At 39.0% G+C, this 25631-nt stretch overlaps 1 protein-coding gene across 1 annotated transcript in view; it reads right to left on the reverse strand.

Annotated features, from left to right (window-relative positions):
* The window catches only part of LOC310716615 (hemicentin-2), a gene marked incomplete at its 3' end in the record, with an annotated part of 325208 nt that overhangs the window by 3963 nt on the left and 295614 nt on the right, over nucleotides 1-25631 (reverse strand). Inside the window, exon 13 of the mRNA XM_083523898.1 lies at nucleotides 8193-8201. Within this exon, the coding sequence (XP_083380024.1) occupies nucleotides 8193-8201 (9 nt within the window). The remainder of the gene's footprint in view (nucleotides 1-8192; nucleotides 8202-25631) is intronic.

Raw genomic sequence — 25631 nt, forward strand, 5'->3', positions numbered from 1 at the left:
AAAGCAGGCAGGTCTGAGAAGAGAAGAGGGGCAGGAACAGTGGTCACTGGTACCTCAGGATCATGTTTAACTTGACAGAGAGAGAGAGAGTGAGAGAGAGAGAGAGAGAGAGAGAGAGAGAGAGAGAGAGAGAGAGGGGAAGGGTGACAGGGAGAGGAAGATATGGATTATTAAGTATCCTTTTTGTTGTATTAAAGTTAAGGACACTGTGCAGTTGGGGACTTCAGCAAGACTCGCTATGGCAACATAACTTAAAGGGAGAACCAGAAGGTAACAAAGACATGAGGGACTCTATATACACGTTCCCTCCAGATCTGCTCCTTTACCCAAGCAAAATCTGCTGATAAAATTTTTAACTAAATAAATATGTTTTCAGCCTCGACTTGAACACTGAACACTGTGTCTGAGTCCCGAACACTAACTGGAAGGCTGTTACATACCTGAGGGGTTTTATAAGAGAAAAATCTATATTATTTGAGGTCAAGTCAAGTCAAGTCAAGTCAAGTTTATTTGTATAGCGCTTTTCACAACAGACATTGTCTCAAAGCAGCTTTACAGAAAACAACAGTGAAGGTGAATGGTGTGCGTTTGTCCCTGATGAGCAAGCCGTGGAGACAGTGGCAAGGAAAAACTCCCTTAGATGATATGAGGAAGAAACCTTGAGAGGAACCAGACTCAAAGGGGAACCCATCCTCATATGGGTGACATCAAGAGTTTGGTCATAAATCTTTCAACAATACAGAACAATTTGTGATCATCATAGATCCAGCATCAGCTTCTCCATGCCAGGGCCTTTAAACACTCGGCATCTACTTCTCCATGATCATCCATAGGTCCATAATCTTCACGAGGTGGGAGGTGACTGGAGCTGGCCAAACCTCAGGATGCCTCGGGATGGGGAGAGAAAGAGAAGCAGTGGAGAGGAATTAGCGTAGCTGCTGTTCATGATATTAACAGCACAAGTTGATAATGTGCATGGAATTAGATGTTCTGGAGCACAAGGTTGTGATGTGATGTGTGTGATGTGTGTTATGTGTAGGCTTTGCTAAAAAGATATGTTTTTAATCTACACTTAAACTGGGAGAGTGTATCTGAACCCCGAACACTGTCAGGAAGACTATTCCAGAGTTTAGGAGCTAAATGTGAAAATGCTCTACCGCCTTTAGTGGACTTTGCTATTCTAGGAACTACTAGAAGCCCAGAGTTTTGAGATCTCAGGGAGCGTGACGGATTGTAGCGTGTTAAAAGACTGGATAGATACATGGGAGCCAAACCATTTAGTGCTTTATAAGTGAGTAGCAGTAGTTTGTAGTCTATTCGAAACTTAATAGGAAGCCAATGTAGGGACGATAAGATTAGGGTTATATGATCGTATTTTCTTGACCTAGTAAGAACTCTTGCTGCCGCATTCTGAACTAACTGAAGCTTGTTTATTAATGATGCAGGACATCCACCTAGTAATGCATTACAGTAGTCTATTCTAGAGGTCATAAACGCATGGACGAGCTTCTCTGCATCAGATATAGATAACATATTTCTTAGCTTAGAAATATTTCTAAGGTGAAAGAAGGCTGTTTTTGTAACTTGATTGATGTGATTATTAAAAGATATGTTGCTGTCTAAAATAACTCCCAGGTCTTTTACCGTTGAACTAGTAGTTACAGAACAACCGTCTAAATGCAGGCTGACATGCTGGAGCTTCTGTGTACTATTTTTTGGGCCGATGAGCAAAATCTCCGTTTTATCAGAATTTAATATCAGAAAGTTATGGGTCATCCAATCTCTTATTTCTTCAACACACTCAGTTATGCGAGCTAATTGAGCTGTATCGCCTGGTTTGGATGAAATATATAGCTGGGTATCATCAGCATAACAATGGAAGCTAATTCCATGCCTTCTAATAATATTTCCTAATGGAAGCATGTATATTGTGAAAAGCAGGGGTCCTAGAACTGACCCTTGTGGCACGCCATAATTTACTAGCATTATCCTGGATAGCTCTCCATTTAAATCTACGAAATGGTAACAATTGGACAGGTAGGATTTAAACCAGCTTAATGCCTGTCCCTGAATACCGATGTAATTCTGTAAGCGATCGAGGAGAAGATCATGATCTATAGTGTCGAACGCAGCACTAAGATCTAGTAAAACTAATAGGGAGATGTAGCCTTGGTCTGAAGCTAAAAACAGGTCATTAGTGATTTTAACTAGAGCAGTTTCTGTGCTATGATGGGGCCTAAAACCTGACTGAAACTCTTCAAAGATATTGTTCTCCTGCAAGTGGTTACATTGCTGGGCAGCGACAATCTTTTCTAAAATCTTAGACATAAATAGGAGATTTGAAATTGGTCTGTAATTCGATAGCGTGTTTGGATCCAGATTAGGTTTTTTAATGAGGGGCTTAATAACTGCTAACTTGAGGGATTTAGGGACATGACCTAACGATAGTGAGGAGTTAATAATATTTAAAAGAGGCTCACCAGCTGTATATAACACTTCCTTCAGTAGTTTAGTGGGAATTGGATCTAACTGACATGTTGTTGATTTAGCTTTCATAATAGCATCATACAGCTCTTCCTGTCCTATACATGTAAAACAGTGTAGTTGTGGGGTTGTAAGTACGATTGTGTCGGGAGATGCTGTCAGAGGTTGAACTGCCACAATTGTTTTTCTAATGTTATCTATTTTTTCAGTGAAGAAATTCATAAAGTCTTCACTACTAAACTGTGATGGAACACAATTTTCAGATCCCTGATTTGTAGTTAATTTAGCTACTGTACAGAAAAGGAACCTGGGATTGTTTTTGTTATTTTCTATGAGTTTGCTCAGGTGTTTAGCTCTAGCAGCTTTTAGCGCCTGTCTGTAGCTAAGCATACTGTCTTTATACGCAATTCTAAATACCTCCAATTTAGTTTTCCTCCATTTTCTCTCCAGATTACGTGTTGTTCTCTTTAGGGCATGTGTATGACTATTATACCAAGGTGCAGGTGCTTGTTCTCGAACCTTTTTTAACCGGATGGGGGCAACAGTGTCTAAAGTGCTAGTGAGGATAAGGTCTATGTTGTTCGCCATCTCATCAAGATGATCAGCAGTTATGGGTTTAATGTGAAACTGAGATAAATCAGGCAGGTTATTTATGAATCTGTCCTTAGTGGTTGGAATTATAGTCCTACCAAGTCGATAACGTGGTGAAACACGGTTAATCTGCTCTACCGGTAGTGTGTACAGTAGGAGATAATGGTCTGTGATGTCATCATTCTGAGGTAAAATATTTATATCAGTGACGTCTGCTCCGTAGGATATTATTAAGTCTAGTGTGTGGTTAAAATGGTGGGTTGGTCTGGTGACGTTTTGTTTAACTCCAAAAGAGTTTAGTAAATCGACAAATGATAATCCTAGGGCATCGTTTTCATCATCTACATGAATATTAAAATCTCCTACAAGCAGCACTTTATCAAAGCTGATCAGGAGGTCTGAGAGAAAACAAGCAAACTCATGAAGAAAATCAGCGTAGGGTCCTGGGGGTCTGTACACGGTGACCAGAGCGAGTTTTCTATGCATGTCTGAAAGTGCAACTTTAAGAACGAGCACTTCAAATGATTTAAAGCTGAATCCTAATCTCTGACTAACATTAAGAGAAGCACTATAAATGGTTCCTACACCCCCCCCACGACCAGTCTGACGGGGCTCATGCTTATAAACATATCCTGACGGTGTAGACTCGTTTAGACCCATATAATCACCTGGTTTAATCCAGGTCTCAGTGAGACAGAGTGCATCGAGATTATTCTCTGTGATCATCTCATTTACAATCAGTGCTTTGGGTGCAAGTGATCTAATGTTTAAAAGACCGAACTTTAGAACTTTGTTGTTTTTGTTTATCTAGCATTTTTAAGTTTTAACTGCAATAAGATTATTTCTGGATCTTGTGTATTTAATTCTTGGTTTTACTACCCGAGGAATAGATACGGTTTCTATAAACTGGGCTGTGTGTGAACTTGTAACTATTTGGTCTGTAGTATGTGTGTTCTTATAGTTGAAGATTTCTTGATGTCTTACCAGTCAGATGGTGTGAAGTATCCTAGAGATGTTATCTGATAGCACTGCTGCTCCAACTCTGCTGGGGTGCAGGCCATCAGGGCGGAAGAACCTAGGACGCTCCCAGAAACAGTTCCAGTTATTAACAAAGAGAAGTTTATGTTCTCGACACCATGACTGTAACCATTCATTTAGAGCTAAAAGTCTACTAAACTTCTCAGCCCCTCGCTGGTAAGTGGGAAGAGGTCCTGACACAATGATCCTTGTTGTGGGTGATGTGCTGCGTACCGTCTCCACCAGGATCCTGAAGTCCCTCTTTAAGATCTCTGTTTGCCGCAGCCTGGTGTCGTTTGCTCCGGCATGGAGAACAACCGCTCCGAAGTTCTCGTTCAGGATCGCGGGTACCTGCGCAGCGACATCCAGAACACGAGCACCAGAAAAAAAAGCGAGTGTGCACCTTACCTTTAGCTCGGGTAGCGCGGACATGCCGGACGATGGAATCTCCGAGAATAACAGTGTCGCGTTCCGTCTCACGGAGGGGGACGAAGCGGTTCTCGGTCGAGATCTCGAAGGCCGGTGGTGGAGGTGGAGACGTCCTCGATCGGGGCTTGGCTTGTCTCTTCCGCCGCGGCCGCATCCAGGGTCCATGTTGCACCGGTGCCGGAGTTGTAGGTGCGCTGGGCCTGGGCATAGAAGCACGCGGAGTTGATGTGCTGGGAGCGTTAGGTTCAACCCGGGAGTTTACCTGGGATGAGTGCGCGTCCGCCCGGGATGTTTCCAGCGCCGCTTTCCGCTCTCGCAGCCGGTCATGCTTTACATGCAGCTCGCGAATCTGTTTCTCCAATGCCTCCATCTCCAACGCCACCGTTTGCAACTCGAACGAGTCCTCACCTGTGCTCGAATGCAGACAAACAACCGGCATAGTGCTTATCGTCACGAACAGATTTATTATACAGAGATGTGAGTGAGAGAAAATAAATATAAACAACACTAGTTATAGTCGAGTTAACTAACTACAGGCACAAGTCAGGAAGACAAAAACAATTAAGGATTATTAAAAGAGGAAAAACGGGTGGATAGATAGCAAAGTTTGTTTGAAAAACGCCGAGAGAGATACAAACACGTAACTCGCGGCAAACAAGTCAAACACAGGAAGCTACCAACAAATAGCCTGCACCTTTTGATCTATGTAGGCGTGGGGGATCAAAATGGTACAAAAGTTCACTCAGATACTGCCGTGCCAGACTGTTAAGTGCTTTATACTTCAGTAGTAGTATTTTATAATAAATTCAGGATTTAATTGGGTGCAGTGTAGACTGATTAAAACAGGGGTAATGTGGTCATGTTTTCTACACACCCAGACATTTAAACATTACAGCAGTCTAATTTAGATGTAACAAAAGCATGAACTATTTTTTCTGCATTATATAATGCCATCATATTTCTAATTTTAGCAATATTTCAATAAGAAAATCTATACATTTCTATAAGATCTATCTAATCACTATATACTGTGTGTATGTATATATATATATATATATATATATATATATATATATATATATATATATATATATATATATATAAAATTTTATTTTTTTAATTCCTATTTTCATACATACAGTTATACTTTATACTTTTATACTCTATATTTCTATTTTTATTCATTTACTTTTTTATATTTGATTTCTATTTTTATTGCCATGTAGTTGTGTACAAAGCATTTCAGTACATGTTGTACTCAGTATGAATCTGTAAGTGACAAATAAAATTAGTTTGTTATTTATTTCGATAAAAATCCGCTGAAGTCTGTCTTTGACAATAATGTATTTTACTGTCTTGTCTGTAAACTTGTCTAAAGACTTTTATATCCGCTTTATATATGACATTTGTGATATATTGTGCAGTAGTGTGTGTAAAAATTAAGCAATAAAGCTGGAAATGTAAAGCATATACAGAGATGGCAGTTTTCCAATTTAGATTTTTTTTTTCATCATTTTTTAAAATTTTTTTTCTGTTTAATATTGTGGAATGTCTACTAATCACTTTTCCATTATTGGTTACATCATAAAGGCTATAAACCATCATTCCAGGCTTTACAGCACTGGTCAAAGCAAAGCGCTGATACTGGAGACTCCTTCCCCCAAATGCTGCATAAACATCTCCAAAAACCAGACTTCATAGTTTTAATGATTCATGATTATTTATGATAGTAATAACTCATAATTATGAGAATTAGATGCAAGGCCTTGTCGTTGCTATAGAAACTCATTAACACATTAGACAGGGTGTAATGAATCGTAACTACTGTCAAAGCTGCTGTTAAAGAAAACGAATCGATGCCTCCTCACCAAGAATTCAACAACTTCTCCTAGATTACTTTTAGAACTGCTTTAGTTTTGTCTTCTCGTGCAGGGAAATGTGTGAGATGTTTTTGTCCGTGGTTATCTCACATAGACACACGCACACACACACACTAGAGATCCACTTGACAGAGATAAGATTAGAAAAGGTTGTTGTATTCCTTTAACCTGCTGATGAGGAGAGACGTGCGATAGCGAGATTGCAAGGAGGACTTTATGGAAAGCAGAGTGATAGAGAGGAAACGAGACCAAAGGGGAAGTCGGGGAACGATATGTGCGATAGCGAGGAGAGGAGAGAAGAAGATGTGAGAGCTGATAGTGATCAGGAAAGATCGGGGGAGAGAGATAGAAAGGAAGAGAGAGTGAGGATGAGAGAGGCTGACAGAATGTGAGAACGTGAGCTGCTCTCAGGCAGAGAAGGCGAGTAACTCACACTTGTCAGACATGTTTTTCTACTTGGCTTGCTGAGGATCGATTGCAGCGCTCGGCCCGGTATCCGTGTTGATCGCACTTAGACAGCTCCGAACAAGGCTTTATGGGAAGTGAGTGACAGTAACAAACCCATGTTCTGCTTCTAATGCCTGAGATCTGGAACTGCTTGTGGACAGTATGATTTGTCAGAAACTGTACACATGGTACAGTAAAATGACACACCACAGTACAGATGACTGAAGTCAGATTTCCCAGGAGGTATTGATTGATTTTTTTCCTGATGATAGATTTTCTGTAAAGGAAATCACTTTGACTGATTATTATTGGCTGTGCATTCAACAGGAAGTTGTGGTCAATTTTAAAATAACGTCCTGCCAGCAAATTCAACTATAGTATACATACAGTAACAGTTTCATTGATAACAGCCTAAAGATCCATCATCATTAAGCTACTGAGAAACTCAGGAACTTTAAGGGTGGATTTATACTGTAATTAATACCAACAGTCTACTACATTTACATTTTACTTTATCCAGAGCAGGTTAAGGGCCTTGCTCAGGAGCCAAGAAATAGCAGCTTGGTGTGGTCTGGGTTTCTAACTCATGACCTTTAGATCCAAATTCCAGTGCTTTTAGCTACCACCTCTCTTACTACAATGCTACAGTGGTTAAGGGCTGCAGTGTGCATGAACAGTTTTCCACCTTGACAATGATGTAATGACTTGACATTCGGTGACACCAAGATGAGGACCGGTTCTCTTTAGAGTCTGGTTTCTCACTAGGTTTCTTCCTCATAACATCTCAGGGAGTTTTTCCTTGCTGCAGTTTCCACTGGCTCGCTCGTTAGGGACAACCTTACAATTATAAAAAACAAAGTATTAGGCACTAAACATACATTTTAATTTTATAAGCTCTTTATTTCTGTAAAGCTGCTTTGGGACATTGCCCAAGTGCTCCACAAATAATGATACATTTAATTATACTGAATTACATTAAGAATGAGACATGTTGGGAGTTTGTAAAGCAGACCAGGAGACTTGGAAGTATCTTTAGCAGGATACAGTACTTTACTGCAGATGAGAGCATCAGTCTACATTAGAATGTGCTGTTTTGTTCTGTATTCAACTACATAAGGGAGACATAGACTGTGGTTCTAGAAGCATTGAATAGGCAGTCGTTAAAAACAGGAGAAAGGAAGAAAAAAGAACAGGAGCCCTTAGAGTCTCAGCAGACCCAATGAAATGGACTATTTCATTCACCCTTTACTTGGAAAGTGAATGGGCTCTAATCAAAGACTGGATATCACCAGAGTAAAGATAAACATAGAGCTGTTGACCTTGCCCACAAGCAAAGTATATCACTCTGGTGTTCTATATAATGATATAGAAGGAAAAGAACATAAACTGATCTTAAAGTGACCCCAAATTTTGCATTTCCACAGACAGCCATTGTAAACAACTTGAAAATGTTAATTAATGGTCCAAGGATAAAAAACGTCATAAACGTGAAAACGTCTTAAATGGGAAGTATTTAAACAAAAGCAGCTATGTGCCTTGTGGTTCTTTGCCTTCGGCACTGTGCATCAAAATCATATGCGCAATAAGCCATGAATCAACTATTACATACTGCTCATGCTCATTTGTTATTAATGCACACATAAATGTTTCTATAGGAAAAACTTGGCCACTGGGACCTCCAATAGTCTTCAATTAACAAATGTTTGTTTAATTCCTTTGGGTGGAGTCTCTGATCTTCACTACCAAAGCACCAGAGCATAAGACTTTTCCAGCCATATGTGGCTTTTCCCAAAACTATTACCACAAAGTTGGAGGCACACCATTTTATTGGTTGCTTTTGGATGTGGTAGGATTAAATTGGCCTTGAATTGAACTACAAGACCCAAACCTGTTTTAGAATGACAATTTAACTGTGCACAAAGCCAGCTCCATAAAGATATGTTTTACATGGGTTGGTACGGAAGATGACTGGCCTGCTATAGAGCTCTGTCCTCAACCCTATTGAGATAAATTGTTCACACTGACTGCACCCCTGGCCTCTACACCTTACCTGCATCAGTAACTGACTTTACTAACACCCTTGTTGTTGAATCTCAGACAAATCCCCTTTAAAAAGCATTAGTAAGTGGCCCTGGATCCGATAATGATGTTGCATCAACATCTTGCATCTACCTGATTAAAACTCAGGATGAAAACTATACACCAGCCTCCTGTGTGTCTCATCCAATGGCCTTTTAATACCTCAGGTGCATTAATTGAAGAAATACGTCTGCCGTATTGTTCGAGATTAGTGCCCTGGTATTGCTCATCCCATTACAGGCCTGGAAAATCCATTTTCATGTTGGTTAAGAACGATGCAAGGCATACACACTGTCTGCTCGCTGATGTGCCACATAACAGGGCCCACGCTGCCATTAAGTCCACACTGCTATTAAAGGAACGAGTGGAGGACTGGACGCGAAACGGCCCGCTGACAGCGATGTCTTAATGAGGCGAAGTGGAGCGAATACTCATGCTCTCGGCTGTATTAATGGAAGGAGAACTTCCTTCAGGGAGGAATCATTTCGTATTTCTATCCCCCCCGGTGATCTGAATAGTAATGCGCTGATGTGCTTGAGAACGTGGCATCATCTTGAACCTCCAGAGCTGAAGGAGAAGCTCGTTGTTATGGATTGGGCAGATCTGCACTGACTCAGTTTCTAACAATAAAGAGATGGTGACAATCATGTTCTTAGAAGACATTGGTTTTTCTTTGGATATACTGTGTATATATATATATATATATATATATATATATATATATATATATATATATATATATATATATATATATATATAATTCAGTGTGTGTGTGCGTGTGTGTGAATTGACTACGATAGCTTTTCTGTTTCAGAAGCTCAAAGCTCATTTTTCTCCCAGTTTTTCCTTTTGTTCCTTTTGTATAATTATTACCAGACTTGTGCTTGAGCTCAGCTATAAGCAAAAGGCTTTGATCTGTAAAATAATAGAAGGCTAAAGGGTGAAGGTGGATGTCTTCAATACCTCCTTATTCACATTCCCAGATGTCTCATGCAGATAATACTTTAAGGAGACCATTCTTTTTTAAAATAATGTCAGAGTTTGTTGAAAGTTTTCTGTTTATTTGAGGGCAATCTGAGTTATGTGAGAAATTATTGTTGTTTTACCAACAACCAGATAGTGTAATGAATCCAGACATGTGTTGCGGTTGACTTTTCCATCAACTGCACATCCTTTATAGTTGTATTCTTTTTCTTTTTTAAATACAAAGGTGTTTAAAACCTCCCATTCCACATTTAGTTTTCATTTGTGATTATAATGACCTCCGCTCTTCTGGAAAGATGTTTCACAAAATTTTAGAGCGTGGCTATAGAGAATTTTGCTCATTCAGCCACAAGGGTAATAAAGACAGGTACTGAGGTAGGGTAAGGAGTCAGCATTACAATTTACCCCAAAGGTGTTCATTAGGGTTGAGGTTAGAGCTATAAAGGCCATTTCACTACAACCCATGCAAAGCATATCTTCATGGAGTTGGCTTTGTGCACAGGGGTATTGTTATGCTGGAACGTTTTCAGGTTACGTATGTAACCATGGTTCCGAGATGGGAACGAGATGCTGCGTCACCAATGCTTTGAGAACACTTCCGCGTTGTCCACACTTTGCATTGTCCACATCGCATTGAGTCAGTATCTTGAACCTTAAAGACTCAAAATGTGAGCGGTTTGGCTGATGTAGATCAAGAATAAGAAGAAACCCCATTGTCCTTTTTGGGCTGTAGAACCTGGACTCTCTGTCCATTGGAGGGACCACCTCTTCCTCAGAAGAGTCTTGTTCCATGACCAGAGCCTCGGGCCCCACCTGGGTGAGGCACACCCCGTTGAACTGGGGCGGACGAGACCCAAACTGAATCGTATAGCCTCTGTCAGTACACAGGACCCAATGAGACACATCTGGCAAAACCTCCCAGGCTGCTGGGTAGTCTCTTAAGGGAATCAGTCTCTCAAGACTGACCTCTTGTGTACCTAGAGCCAGAGCTACATGCTGGTGCAGCTCGGAACTCGAGGAGAGCAATCGCAAGAGCTTGCTGTGCCCTGAAGCACTGTATTTAGCAGGGTTAACAGACTAACTCTCTGAGGTCGCAGGGCCCGGAAGGGCACTGTATTATGAGGTGCAGAGTGATCCTTCAGGAATTTATTTATTTTTGGTGTCGCCAGGTTTCCAAACAGGGGGAGTGCGAGTGGTGATGCTTTGTCTCTGAACCTCTCACTGCCTAGGGGTGCTGGGTTGAGATTGGGGCTGCGCCGTCTCATTTATCTCAGTCTCATGAGAGCGACGTTCAAGACCACCGACTGCTTTTTGGCCTCCTGGAATCTGTCGATGACCGTATTTACATTTTTTTTTTTTTTTAGGCCAGTCGGCACTAGAGGGGTGTCCAGCAAGGAGGCCATATGCCTGCCAAAAAAGATCCCACAGGGTGAGCCATAGGTGCCTTTCTGTAGACACCAGAGTGGCCATGGACTAGCCAAGGGCCCCAGCTGTCTTTTTTGTAGCCCTAAAAGCTAAATGCATGACAGAGCTCCCAGACTTTTTGGCTGCCTGAGATATCCCCATGTCTAACTCTCGCAGCAGGTCAGCTTGATAGGCTTGCAGCACCACCATGGTGTGCAAACAGCCTGCGGCTTAACCTGTTGAGGCATAAGCCTTTGCTTCCAGTGCTGAGGAAGTTTTAAGGGGCTTGGTGGGCAACGTGGTTTTTTTTAGGGACGACGCAGCACCCGAGGAGAGATAACTAGCCAATGTCTCTTCAACCTGGGGGATCGTCTCATAACCACAGTCTTTCAGCTATATAACTCTTTTTTTCCAACTATATTGGAATATAGCAACACTCTAGGTCTGAAGACCGTTGACGCCACGCTTCCCATTGGATTGATTACAGGCGTGATTCAGAGCATGGCCAAAGTGGAAGTGTTCCCAAAGCGTTGTTAATGCAGCTCAAGTTCCTGAAGAGGTTTGTGTTTCTTAGTTTAAGTGTGGAAAATTATGGCATTACATTTCCAAATGAATGCAACTGCATACAGCATATCTTCACCTGGACAGTTGTTTTTTGCAAAACAGTAAACCGAAATACTTTGCCATGCCTCTTGAAAACTATTGAAAATGGAACATGCATGTCTCTTTAAAACAATAAAAGACTAGGTGTTTTTATGTTTTTGCAGGCAATTCATTTTTCAACAAAGAAAAATATCATAGTTTTTTGAAACCATTTATATTTACAATTAATGGCATAAAACATCCATAAATCATTTGTTATAGTAGATCTAAACCTTAATTCCCACACTCTCTTGAAGTGAATAAGACAAATAAAAGCAGCTTGTCATGGCACTGGGAAACCAGGCAAAGTTGTCCTGTAGTCTTTCCCAAGTTGGAAAACTGCTCCACAAATGCTAAATAAACATTTTTACTAATGAACAATGAGGATTTCTACTCTACCTGTCCTTATGATTAGCCTCTTAGATTATGCAGTGTGATTGAGCTGTTACTATAGAAACAGTAGCCTATTAGCTTGGGCTTATTAGTATAAACCTGCGAGGGAAGGGGTTGCTTAATGGTTAGGACTTTGGCCTTCTTATTAGCTGTCACTACAGGCCCCTTCTGCAAGGCCCTTAACCCTGAACTGCTCAGTTGTACAAATGAGATAATTGTAAGTTGTAATGCAGAAGGGTATCTGCCAAATATTATAAATGTAAATTATTTGCCTTCAACTATTGTCAGAGCTACTGTTTATATATATATATATATATATATATATATATATATATATATATATATATATATATATATATATATATATATATATATATATATATATATAAACCTTTTGAACATCAATCATAACTACATTATTACAGCCACATGTTACAATGACGGCCAGATGATTGAATACAGCATAGTTTTTTTAATTTATCACGTTTAATAAACAGCCATACCACTGTATAGTGCTCTGGTTACATCTGACAGTCTCATGACATTTTTATTTGTCTGGATTTAATCGAATTATGTCTCCACGCCTACTTTTATCTAGCTCGCGCTTAGCCTGGGGAAAGCCACGGCTCTCAGTAGAAGCAGGATTTTCTCCTGTATAAACAAGTGTAAAAATCCAAATGGAATAAAATTTGATAAATAAATAATAAAAAAAAAAGAATGAAATAACTTGTTCAGCATGGAACTGCGTGTCTGTGCATTGCCGGCTAGCAAGGATGCTATCAGTTCTCCGTAAAATCGGCAGAAACTTCTCTCTAACATCCTACTGTACATGCCTTCGCATCTTAACACCAGACCAGCTATTCCATGTTTATGAATAAATAAGCCAATTCTCATAAAGATCATGTGGCATATTCCAACAATCTGTATGTATGATCAGTCCTGCATCTGGGTTTCTTCCCTTCATACGAGCACATTTCCGCCCTATACAAGCACATTTTCCATTAAGTAGCCACTCCGAGAATGGGATGTGATTCATCTCGTCTCGAGTCATGCGAGTAATTATAGCAACCGCGCATTACATTAATACAGCCTGCATTCACATTCATAACCTGCACAAAGAGTTACAAGAGAGACATGTCTCAGCAAGCAAAGTCTCCTTCACATCAGCTTCACTGGTTCTAAAAAATTCTGAATCATAACACGAGAGCAAATGTAGTCGTTTCTGTCTTCTTTCGGCGCCGTTCTTTCTCTCCGCCTCTCCCCATCTAATAAATGTAGTAATAAGTCGTTATTAAACACGATTCCAAATGGCTTTGGGCTTTTTCTTTTAAAATTTCATGATATGAGCTATGAGGAGACGTATTTCACATTTTCATTATATCCTTCACTCAAGTCTTCTCCACAAGGATGTACAGGAAAATTTGTCTTTCTGTTGAACTAAAGAGAATTTATTCAATCGGTTGTAAGCATTGTTGCTTCTGGTTTTGTTTCCTTCGTTTTTTTTTTTCAATTAAAGACAAGCTTCCGTTTTCATTAGCAGCAATAAGCAGTTGTTTCCTTCCTGTCGTGTAATGCTAGTACTCACAATCGTAACGACAGAGGCAAGTGCTGGGTTATTTATAGAATTCACAGTCAAATCCAAAATGGCAGACCGAATCAAACACATGGGACAGGCTATGGTTATGCGATTGGCAAACATCAGAAACTGGGCAAAGCCCAGAAATGAGAAACCAAACAAGATAAAAAAAAAAAAAAAAAAAAAAACCTGGAACATGAGAGACTTCGCAGACTAGACACAAACACATTTAATGTTATGAAAGTATCCACAATACAAGTTTTTGTTCTTATCAGCAGTGATAAACCGATCAGGAGACTTTGAACACGAGTCATACTTGTGTATATTTTGCATTTTCAAACAGCACCTTAAATAGTTACTTTTATTGTTTTTGGTTTGTGACACCTCACTACATTTTGTTCTGACCTTTTGCACATCTAAATATATTTGCAATATATATTAAAAAAAATGTCTATCATTATCTAATATATTATTTTAGATCTTCTTATTTTGTTACATTTTCTCATATTTTCACTTATTTTATAGTTCCTTTTATCTAATGCACAAATTTCTAAACGTCCGATCAGGTTTGCATTTACAAGTTATATTCTGCGTATAACGGTGTTTGTGACAAATAAATATCTTGACTTCTTCTCAAAATGCTAAACGAACACTTCCTCACTAAAAGCATATCGTCGTCAGGACGTTTTTTTGGTGTAAGAGTGCCTGTTTAGGTTGGTACTACAAAACAATTGCCTTGTAGCTTCCTATCAGAGCTGCTGTTATAGAAAATTAATCAACACTTTCTGACCAATCAGAACTGAGATGTCAACATTCAACACTGTGCGAAAAATTAGAGTCATTTCATTGCTGATTTAAGGTTTACACTGATTTTTGTCCAATCTGTGATCCTCAATTTACGTACTTTGTACCCTGTTTGTCCCTTTAGGCGTTCCATATTTCTTATAAGGGCACGCTTCCTGTTCTTGGTAGTTGATTGGTGACACCTGTAGCTTGTTAACCGTTGGATATTTTGTCTATTTAAAGCAACTGTGACCAGGTTGTTTGAGTTTTGCTTGCACAAGTCCATATTTTCAGGTTCCCAGTTTGGGTTTTTGATGTGTGGTTATTGACAGTTGTACTTTTAATCCTGTTTGCTGTGCAATTGACCCGTGGCTGTAATTCATTCGAACGTAGCGATTTGTGGTGGGTGGTACAAACTAAAAAGAGAAAAAAGTCTGATCTTGTTAATGAGATGTTTTATGTGCTAGGGTTGATTGATTTGTATGATTGATTAGCACCTCCCACTTCACTCACTGCTCCACACAATGAAAGAAACAAACACTATCTCTGTAGCGAATGTCCTCCAAAAAGCTTGATTACAGTAGCACTATGACCGGTAAGAAACCGGAAATAGCCCCCTGTAATTTCCTTCCCGCAAGTAATGCAGGCAGCTGATAAACATGTTGGTTACAGGAGAAAAATTATTTAAATGCAATTTGTGACATAAGAACACTTCAAATGTAAATATGTCCTGAAAAAAGTGTAATCTAGTAATTACTTGATCTGCTTGCACCTCTGATGTTTTCCACACACTGGACAGCTCGATGGCAGCTCAAGGACACTCATGGACAATCTTTTTACATGTTTCTGTCCCTTCAGGGCATGGTGTAGTATTTCTAAGGGCAATATATTGATTATATTCATTATGCAATTCAGATACAATGTCTGATTAAATGTTGTTTCTAAATGCTTGGTAGAGCTGCTTTATCTGCTTTAAATCCTCTCCAACTACCCTTTGTTCATTCTTACAATGATGTGTGGCACAGGTACCACTATATTTTCATTTCTATTCATAGATGCATTGGAAAACGCAAACCCAGTGTAAAAAATGTTCACGTTTTTCCTGCTTTAATTCTGGTAAACTTGATTTATGACTGATAATAAGTCGATGGGTCACAGCATGACCTCTTCATAGGATACAAGATAAAAGAAAAGCCTAGAAAAAATACATAAAAAATATAATCAGAAAGCTTCGATTAAAGCTGTTTTATAAAAACATATACAATTGCATGGGTTGTTGTCACTGCCAACATGATTAGATTGTATAGTTTAACATCGCAGAAAAAAAATCTACCTGCATTTATTTGTGCTATTTTATGTTAAATTTTTAAGGGTTTTTTTTTTTTTTTTTTTTTTTTTTATCTCATTCAATTTCACTCAATTTTGTGGTTGTAGAGTATCAACATACAGTAGCAGGCCATCAGGGCCAGAAAGTCCTTCTCTGCTGGGCTAAAATCAGAATCATTGACTTATGTTTTAATATTTTCTTCTCCATGAATATGTATTTAATTATTCCCAATAGTTTGTTGTCATAATTTCATAGCATTTCTCTTGAGTTTGTGCATCTTGGTTTCAGTTTCTATTCAATCAGATTTTAGCCTTCGCTTGTTTCCGGGGACAAAAGTATCCGCTGACTTTACACATTTAGACCTCTAAACACATTGGCATTTCAGGTCCCTTGATTGGATAGTCAGAGAGCATGCTAGTCAGAGCTTGTAACCCTCGCAATCTGAAGCAAACTGCACAAGCTCAAATATATTTGTGTGGGTTTAATAGCTGTTTGTTAATTCCTAAATGGCTGACAGAAGAGAAAAATTATCTGGTCACAGATACACTTAAGGATGTGTTCAAAATTGACTTTTCAAGAAAAAGCTGGATATCATGAGGAAAGGACGGTCAAAACCGCTCAAAATCGTTTAATGGACGTTTTCTTTCTGGTAAAATTTGCACAAAAACACACAATTCCCCTTCATTTCCAGAAAACCCAAGGTCATTTCATAAGGTTAACATCAAAGCTTCTGCTAGAGATTATGCATGTGGGCAGTGCAGCTGTGGCTACAGTGAAAGGAGACTTTCACTGATTAATTGTGTTTATTGCGTTTCTAGCCTTAACATTGACATTCATTCTCGCCGTATGAGATTTCTGTCTGTGATGCAGCACTCTGTTATACTGTCTTTCTCTATAACATTGATGGTTTCTATAGCAGTTGTGTCATAGTGATGGTATAAAGAGGTGGATTGATTCAGGTAGGACACCACTGCAGGCAGAGGAGTGAAATGCACAGCCTACAACTGTATTAGCATTGACAGAGATTAAATGCTACATGTCAGCTAGCAGCACATGTCTGCATTTCTATTGTTCCATGCGTCTTGATTTGATTCATGTTACATCTATACCTTTTCTTGTGATTTTCTGCTGTTTTGAGTTTACCCTTTGCTTATTGTGTGTTTAAATCCTTCTTCGTATCTGTGTGTACGTCACAAAGTAACATGTTTACTAGCGATTACCAAACCTTATGTTTCTCGCGTGTTCCGGTTTTTGATCTCGTTTCGGTTTCTTGTTCTTTCCTTGCCTAGTTTATTGTTGTTTGTCGAGCTGATCCTGGATTACCCTCTTGATTTATTTCTTTTTTTTCTAACCTTCACTTAAATTTCCCTTCATTTGAATTGCTACAACATCAAAACATCTACAGCTAGACGTAGATGTTGTAAAGTTCTCTGGCACATGAAGTACATTACCAGTGATAAATTTATGTACAGCTCAAATAGAAATAAAATATTAATGATTTAGTTCAAGTTTTTTACATGCTTGTTATGGACGTTTTAACATTACTGTAGCGCTCACACTTATCAGGCGTATGACCACCTGCTAATATTGCGTTTGTCCCCCTTTTGCTGGCAAAACAGTTCTGACCTGTCGAACATTAACTGGATGAACTTCTTCAGCAGTTTGAGCTACAGGAGCTCGTCTGATGGATCGGACCACACAGACCAGCCTTTGCTCCACACGTGCCTCAATGAGCCTCGGCCACCCACGACCCTGTCGCCTGTTCACCACTGTTCCTTCCTTGGAGCACTTTTTTTAGATTCTGACCACTGCACACCAGGAACATCCCACAAAAGCTGCAGTTTTGGAGATGCTCTGACCCAGTCGTCTAGACATCAGTATTTGTCAAACTTGCTCAAATGCTTACGCTCGCCCATATTTCCTGCTTCTAACATCAACTTTGAGGACAAAATGTTCACTTTCTGCATAATACAATATATTCCACGCACAAACAGGTGCCATGATGAAGAGATAGTCAGTCTTATTCACTTCACCGGTCATAATGTTACACCTGATCTGTGTATATTGTGTTATTAAGTTAATAGGATTATTAACATTTTGATAAATGAACACTGCAAAGAACATAAAACAGTGTTGTGATAACTTATTTAGTGAACTTAAGTGCAAATCTCCCTTCCCATTTTAATTTCCACACTGGAATTATTCACACTGTGAATGTAACGCATTTCTTTGACAATAAGATCTACACAAGGTCTTTTGCAAGGTCACGAACAAAATTATATTGCATTTTAATGTCTGTCTATGCAATAGAGATGTTCAGACATTATGCTTTTTATCCAATATCACTCACTAGTTTATACCTATAGGATAAATCTTGAGTGGCCTGCTATAGAGCTCTGACGTTAACCCTGTTGTTCACCTACAGTATATCAATACTCTGTTCTTCTCTTGTGTAAATAAATAGCTTGATACTTTTGTTCAGAAAAATACACGATAGCAACACAGAAAGAGGCAAAAGGCCACAATGGGTGTGGAAACAAGAGAATTGGTCAACATTTCTTCATCCACAGCTGTTTTTTTCTTTTCAGCTGAGTACAATTGTGTAAATGGGAATCATGCATGGATCTGATCAAGGATATATGTAAAGATACAGGACAAAAAAAATCAAAGAGGTGTGTATCAAGGACAGCAATGTAAACGCAGCCTGTGTAGCATATAGCAAGCCGTGTGCTTTCAGCTAACTGCAGCGTTAATGCGGCTTGTTTAACAGTAGCTTCATTGATTGTAAATGTACAGGAGCTCCTTACAAGTGGAGTCCCTGCTGTTTATTCTATTATGTATGTTATACTGATGTATATAAAAGAATGAATCGCCCAAGGACTGTTCTCAAGGTACAAAAGCATACCGTGCTTTCTTGAAAAGGATATCTCAGGCCAGAACAATTACCTTTCTTCGCTTAACAGCAGCTTAACACTCCATTACCATGACAGAAAATCACCTTGTGCTACATTTCACAGGCACACACACACTACCTCTCCTGCAGGACCGAAAGACTCGAACTAGTACTCATGTCTAATTGTGTGCTTACACGCTGGGCCTGAATGGAAGTTCCCAGTAGACGGCATTGTTAAACCCACAACGCTTGGGGTGTGAAGCTGGATTTAATAGTTAACAGTTCAGAATTCAGTGTATTATATTTCCTGGTAATTTCTCCCGAGTAGCACAGAGTTCGGTTTAGTAGGAAAATTATGAGGTTGAATATATATGACGCCACAGGCTTCTGTGACAAGGAGAGCTTAATAATTTGTGTTCTCTGGGTGGAAGTTTTATTTTTTTATTATTTACTCGCCTGCCAATCATATAATCTTGCCTTTGTTTTACACTCAGCTGAGGAAGCTGGTGATTTTCTTTACATTCTTTGTGACCCAATGCTGGCTTCTTGACTAAACAGTCGGTCTTTAAAGAAGACTGTATTAGTCATAATTCAATTTGGTTCTTTTTATTTATATAGCAATTGACATGGTCTCAAAGCAGCTTTACAAAGGTAAAACAGTTATAAACGTGGTAGTGGAGGTTTTAGCTCAGTGGTTAAGACATTGGACTTTAGATCAGAAGGTTACAGGTTCAAATCCCACCACCACCAAGCTGCCACTGCTGGGCCCTTGAGCAAGGCCCTTAACCATCTCTTGCTAAGTTGTAAGTTGTTCTGGATAAGGGCATCTGCTAAATGGCGTAAATGTGTATAAAAGAGTGTCTAAGTTCAGTGCCTATAAGTTTGTTCTTATAATTGTAAAAAGTATATCCATAATGAGCCAGCCAGTGGTGACTGTGGCAAGAAAAATACTTGCGAGGATCCAGACTCAAAAGGAAACTCATCCTTGTCTGGGTGGCACCGAATATCCATTCAATACAGTTCCATCATTGTTGAGCGTGTTCAGTGTTCAGTTGAGGTGCTTAAATGCAAAACTGTTGTATAAGATGATCTCTGAATGTCTATGTAGATCCTGAAACAACAAACACTGTAATTACAGAACATGACTACCGTATGTCCTGCTGAAGACATCATTCGTATAGTGGTTTAGCCTGATGGCTCTATTTAACATGGATGCCTCCATGAGGATTATTCAATGAATAAACTTGGTGTATCCATTATCTAAAGAGGTTCTTAAAGGCTTATAAGCCCCTCTAGGCTTTTTCCTACTTGCAATCTTTCTCATATAGTGTTAAATAATTCTCCAGTGTTTTTATATAATATGGGTTTGGGCCTCATTCCTGTTCTATGAAATTCAAGAGATAATATCTTTCCTCTGGGTCAAGTTCTTTTCCGACCTTGGTATGTTTGTGTGTGTGTGTGTGTGTGTGTGTGTGTGTGTGTCTGTGTGTGTGTGTGTGTGTGTGTGTGTGTGTGTGTGTGTGTGTGTGTGAGTCCAGCACCTTGATTCTTTATCTTTTTTTGCAGTAACATGAGGAAGCAGGTGTAAGTCTTCACCCTACTGGGATGCTAGCAGCTATACAACAGCCATTGTTTAAACTTAATATGAATAAATGAGCTGGAGAGATCTATTCACCTGATATCAGTATTTACACCCTTGTGGCTGAAAAAGCACAAATCTCAAGGTGGTACAGAGGTGGTACTCTAGCTTAGTGGTTAAGGCATTGGCCTTTGCAGCTAAAGGTCATGAGTTCAAATCCCAGCTACACCCACCTCCCATTTCTAAACCCCTGAGCAAGGCCCTTAACTCCATAGCTGCTTAGCTGTACAGTATGGATGAGGTAACATGTAAGTCGCTCTGAATATGGACATCCGCCAAATGCTATAAATGTAAATAACCACACTGTACCAATATTCTGCTCAGGTGTCCACAAACTTTTGTCCATGTAGTGTGTATCATTCCATGAAAGCAAACTTATTTTGTGCTTTTGGTAAAGACTACACGGTTGAGCTGAAATGGTTTCGAAGACGTCCTTTCAGAGCTTTAAACCCATTAATAGATAGACGAGATATGATGCTGAAGACGGTGTTTCATAACAGCTGTTTCATCCATGAGGGGGGGGGGTGTTTACACTCAACATATTTACATAATAATCTTATTACGTGTTACTCAGAGCTCATAGCTGTGATTTACACCTCGCTCGCACCCAGCATTCGCACTTTCTCATAGAGTAATAGAACAACACGGGGTTCATTTTCTGCTATTCATGGGCCAACTTTAATTCATGGTCAAGGTAAATGGAGTATAAAAGTGCACCCCGTGAAAGATACACAACGCTGTAGGGGCGAGGGTTTACAAACTAAGACGTCGTTTTCATCCGAGCGTGAGATTTCCAACTCGATTTTTCCATAGTGCAAATTTTAAAAAGGACCGAGAGTGTCGCAGGTAATAGCTTTTACTCTGTTTTTGTTTTTTTTAGGAACAGAGGATAATTATTTCCCAAAAAAATATTGACGAGGCCAAATCTAGAAACGGAGCAAGAGCCGAATCGTGTCGAGGAAAACCAATTAAACAAATGGATTTCTCTTACGTCTACCTCTCACTCAGACTGAAGTGTGTTTGTGTGTTTTCTTTATTTTCTCCTTTCAATACTGAAAAAAACCCTGTTTTATCAAGAAGATTTTGCAGAGGTCATTGGGGTGACTGTTGAATTAGTCAGGGATGTAATTAGGTGGTGGAGGTGCAGAGGTGATCACAGTAATAATAAGTTATGAGATGAATGCGAGAGAAGTAATTAGTTTCATGGCAGGGGGTCACTGTGGATTCGATATTCACACCATCAGAATAAAAAAAACAGGCCGAGTTGAAAAAGGGGCTTGAATGGTGTGAAAAATGACAAGTACCATCATGTATGCAATGATCGTGGCATTTATAAACATTACTCTTATACTCTGATACATTTATTCTTGCTTATTTATGACATTTAATCCGACAAAACTAAACATCTGTACGTAAGGCCTGCTGCTTTAATCATAAAGGGTGTACTGTGTGTCAGTAAACATCTTCTTCCCACAGAGTGCAGATAACCAGAGTTTTCACAACACTACAATATCTATCCACTCTTCTGGGAAGATGTTCCACTAGATTTTGGAGTGTGCACATGGTTATTTATGATCATCAGCCACAAGGGTGTTATAAAAGGCAGGTACTGATGTAAGTGAGGAGACCTGGGGTGCAGTCAGCGTTCACATTCATCCCAAAGGTGTTTAGTAGGGATGAGATCAGAGCTCTATAGCAGGCCACTCAAGATCCTCTCCAAAGCATGTAAACTAGATCTTCAAGGAGCTCACTTTGTGCACAGGGGCATCACCATCCTGGAACTGGTTTTGGGTTTCCAAGTTTAGGTGAATACAAAATTTTATTATAGCGCCATCTAAAGACGTCCTGTACAATTGAGTGCCTCCAGCTGTGTGGTAACAGTTTGGAAAAGAACCCTAATATAGCAGGAAAGGGCAGGTGACCCAATACTTTTGGCAATATAGTGTGTATGTATATGTATGTATATGTATGTGTGTGTGTGTGTGTGTGTGTGTGTGTGTGTGTGTGTGTGTGTGTGTGTGTGTGTGTGTGTGTACAGTATCCTGTATCACCTGACATTTCCTAACCTGGCTCTTCCTCAAACAATTACAACAAAGTTGAAGACACAGAATTGTATAGGACGCTGACTGCACCTCAATGAATCTCCAAAAAATCTGCACAAGTACACTCCATAATTTGTTGGAACAACTTCCCAGAAGAATGGAGTTAGTTATAACATGAAATAAGAATGTGTCTGGTTTAAAAAAAAAAAAAAAAAACATTCCTGTAACTATGGGAAATGGCCATTGGTGAGTGCACATCTAAAATACACTCAAAATCATTATATATGTGAGTGAACGAATATAGAGTATGTATTTGGACACCAAAAAGGTACCAGGGCCCAATGGATCCCACTTCATAAAGATAACGGACATTGGACTTAGAGGATAAACAACCAATTAATCAAATAACATTCTACATACAGTATGCTGTTTCTCCATCATTGAACATGTATAGGCTCTGGCATAAATAGAGTTGGTGTTAAATATATAATGATCTCAGATGTTGAGCTAATTTATGAGTTGCTCAGGAACACCTGGTTCCACAACTTCAGCTGACTGTATAAGACTAGAAAGGACGTTACTCATAATCACACACTCCGGGACTCATGATATTTCTCACTATCATTATCTCCGGTGTTTGTAATGTTGTTATTATTTAAAATCACGCTCTTGGTGTCAACCAAGTGAGGATGGGTTCCCCTTTTGAGTTTGTTTCCTCCCAAGGTTATTTCCTCGTACCATCTAAAGCAGTTTTTCCTAGAATTTAAAATTAAACCAATATAAAATGGCCAACACCCCATAAAGTCCACTGGATAGAAGATAAAGAGCAGGTTCAGACACTTGGGTTTGTTGCTACGTGTGGCACTTTTATTTACTTTTTGGGAATGTCGCCGCCCTTGTGTTGTCATTGGTCCTCGCATTTACATATCTCACGTATCACATAATGTCTCGCCGTTAGTGTAATACGTTCATTTTCTTGTCATTTATCGAGCATGTTTCACATTTTCCGCTCTCCTTTTACCTCGTTCGCATTGCTTGTGATCACCCGACCCTTGTCTGTTCTACTGATGTTGATACCTGTCATTTTAAATAGTTTGCCAGTGCATTTATTAGAAAGAAAACACTCTTACCCAGCACTTGCATCCACTATTGTGCATTTTATGCAATACATGACACCATGTTTATCTCAGTATTGCTCATACTAAACATCCTGTAAACACACTTGTCTTTTATAGCACCCAGATGTAGAATAGAGTCCTTACTGCTCCACAGATCTGCTTCGTACGACACAAAGTTGTAATTCAACCCTGCCTACAAGCAATAAAAGCCACTAAGGAAAAAAAAAGATTTTCTATAATTAATGGATTTTTTTCCCAACATTTATTAACTTCGCTTTTGTTTCTTGTTATTTATTCATGATTTCAAGCTACACCTCTCCTCCTGAATCACACCATCACCCAGAAGAGAATGGATTCCATCCCCAGTTTCTTGGAGCTTTGCCTTCGTCGCACTGATTCGTTCATTAAGGGTCCAAATGTGTTTTCTGGGTTTGGTAAAGCTGCTTTCTAAAAAAATATATATTTTCTTAAAAGTCTTTATACAAAATAAAAATCTGATAGAATCAAATGCAAGTTCATTGCATGCCTTTGCCAAGGTTGCCAGGTTTGCATTTTTCAATCCGGGTCAATAATTGTTTTGAACAATGTCTTTCATGCTTTGTGCCTTATTCTTATGTGGATGTTGTTACACTTGTGCAGTTGCATCCACCTTCATCTCATTTTAACCTGACAACTTGAAATTTCTATGTCTGTGGGATGGAGACGTCCCATTTATTTTGTATATGTTTGCTTTATTAAGTGCATGTTTTTTTTTTTTTTTTTTTACATATATGGTATGATCTTCGATTGTAAAAAATATGAAGTGGTATAAAAAGTTTTTAAAAGTAGATCTGTTTACAAAAAAGTATTTTATTTATCTACATTTACACACCATCACATTCAAAATAGTCCCCTTGCACAGCAATACAGTGCTCCCAGTGTTTCTGCCTCTTCTGGAATTGCTGAACTTGCTGGTTTCGACATTTTTTGGGGTTGAGCTTATTGAAGGTCTTCCTGATCTCTTGTCGTCTTCCAGTGCTGTTCTTCCGCTCTTGAAGTCCGTGTGCCACTTAAAACACCTCGAACAAAAATTGCAACATCGCAGTATGTCAAACGTATGTTATGTCAAACCTTTGTGTGGCAGATTTGCTGAATTTTATGCAGAATTTTACACGAAATGTCACGTTTGCTCTTTGTCCTAACTTGCTTCCATAAAGAAATCACAGACTTGGCAACGTACCAGTTACACCATTAGTCTCGAATCTTTTTGATACCACCTCAGATGAGAGTACAATATATTTAAAACTTGGTCATGATTTCGAAGTTTAACACAGGAATCAGTTTGGCACTATTCAGATTCAATACTTGGAATAAACGTCCTGCAGATAACGATGCTACGATTTCTCTTACAACGATGGGACAGGAAGTGGCCAAAATACGGTTTTAATAGCATAATATTAGAATAAGAATAATAAAAAAATATATAAACAGTAAGCAACCATTTACAGAACACAATTTACTATTGTAATAGTAATAATAAAAGTATGAAGAATATTCATTATTGTTATAATAATTATTATATAAGATTTGTCAACATTAAAATATTTTGTGTTTTAGATCTTATTTTTTTTTTAAGTAAAAATTTGTGTTTTGCTGATTTTCTTTTGGGCCCAGATCATATTTTTAAGTTGTATTTATTTATTTAAATTTAGCTTTAAACCATTTACACCACAATGTGATATTCTCTTCCAGTCCATGCTGCTGGTCTTAGTGTCTTTTAAACCAGTGATTCTCTGATCCAGACTTGGGGAACTAAAAACAAAACCAAATCTGCTAGAAAAAGGATCACCCCAATAAAGAGTGCATGGTCTGGGATCTAGAGTGTGGGCTATAGACAGTATTTCGGATCACTGATACACCATGG

Source organism: Silurus aristotelis (genome assembly GCF_946808225.1).
Source record: "Silurus aristotelis genome assembly, chromosome: 21".
In the NCBI taxonomy this organism is placed as follows: Eukaryota; Metazoa; Chordata; class Actinopteri; order Siluriformes; family Siluridae; genus Silurus; species Silurus aristotelis.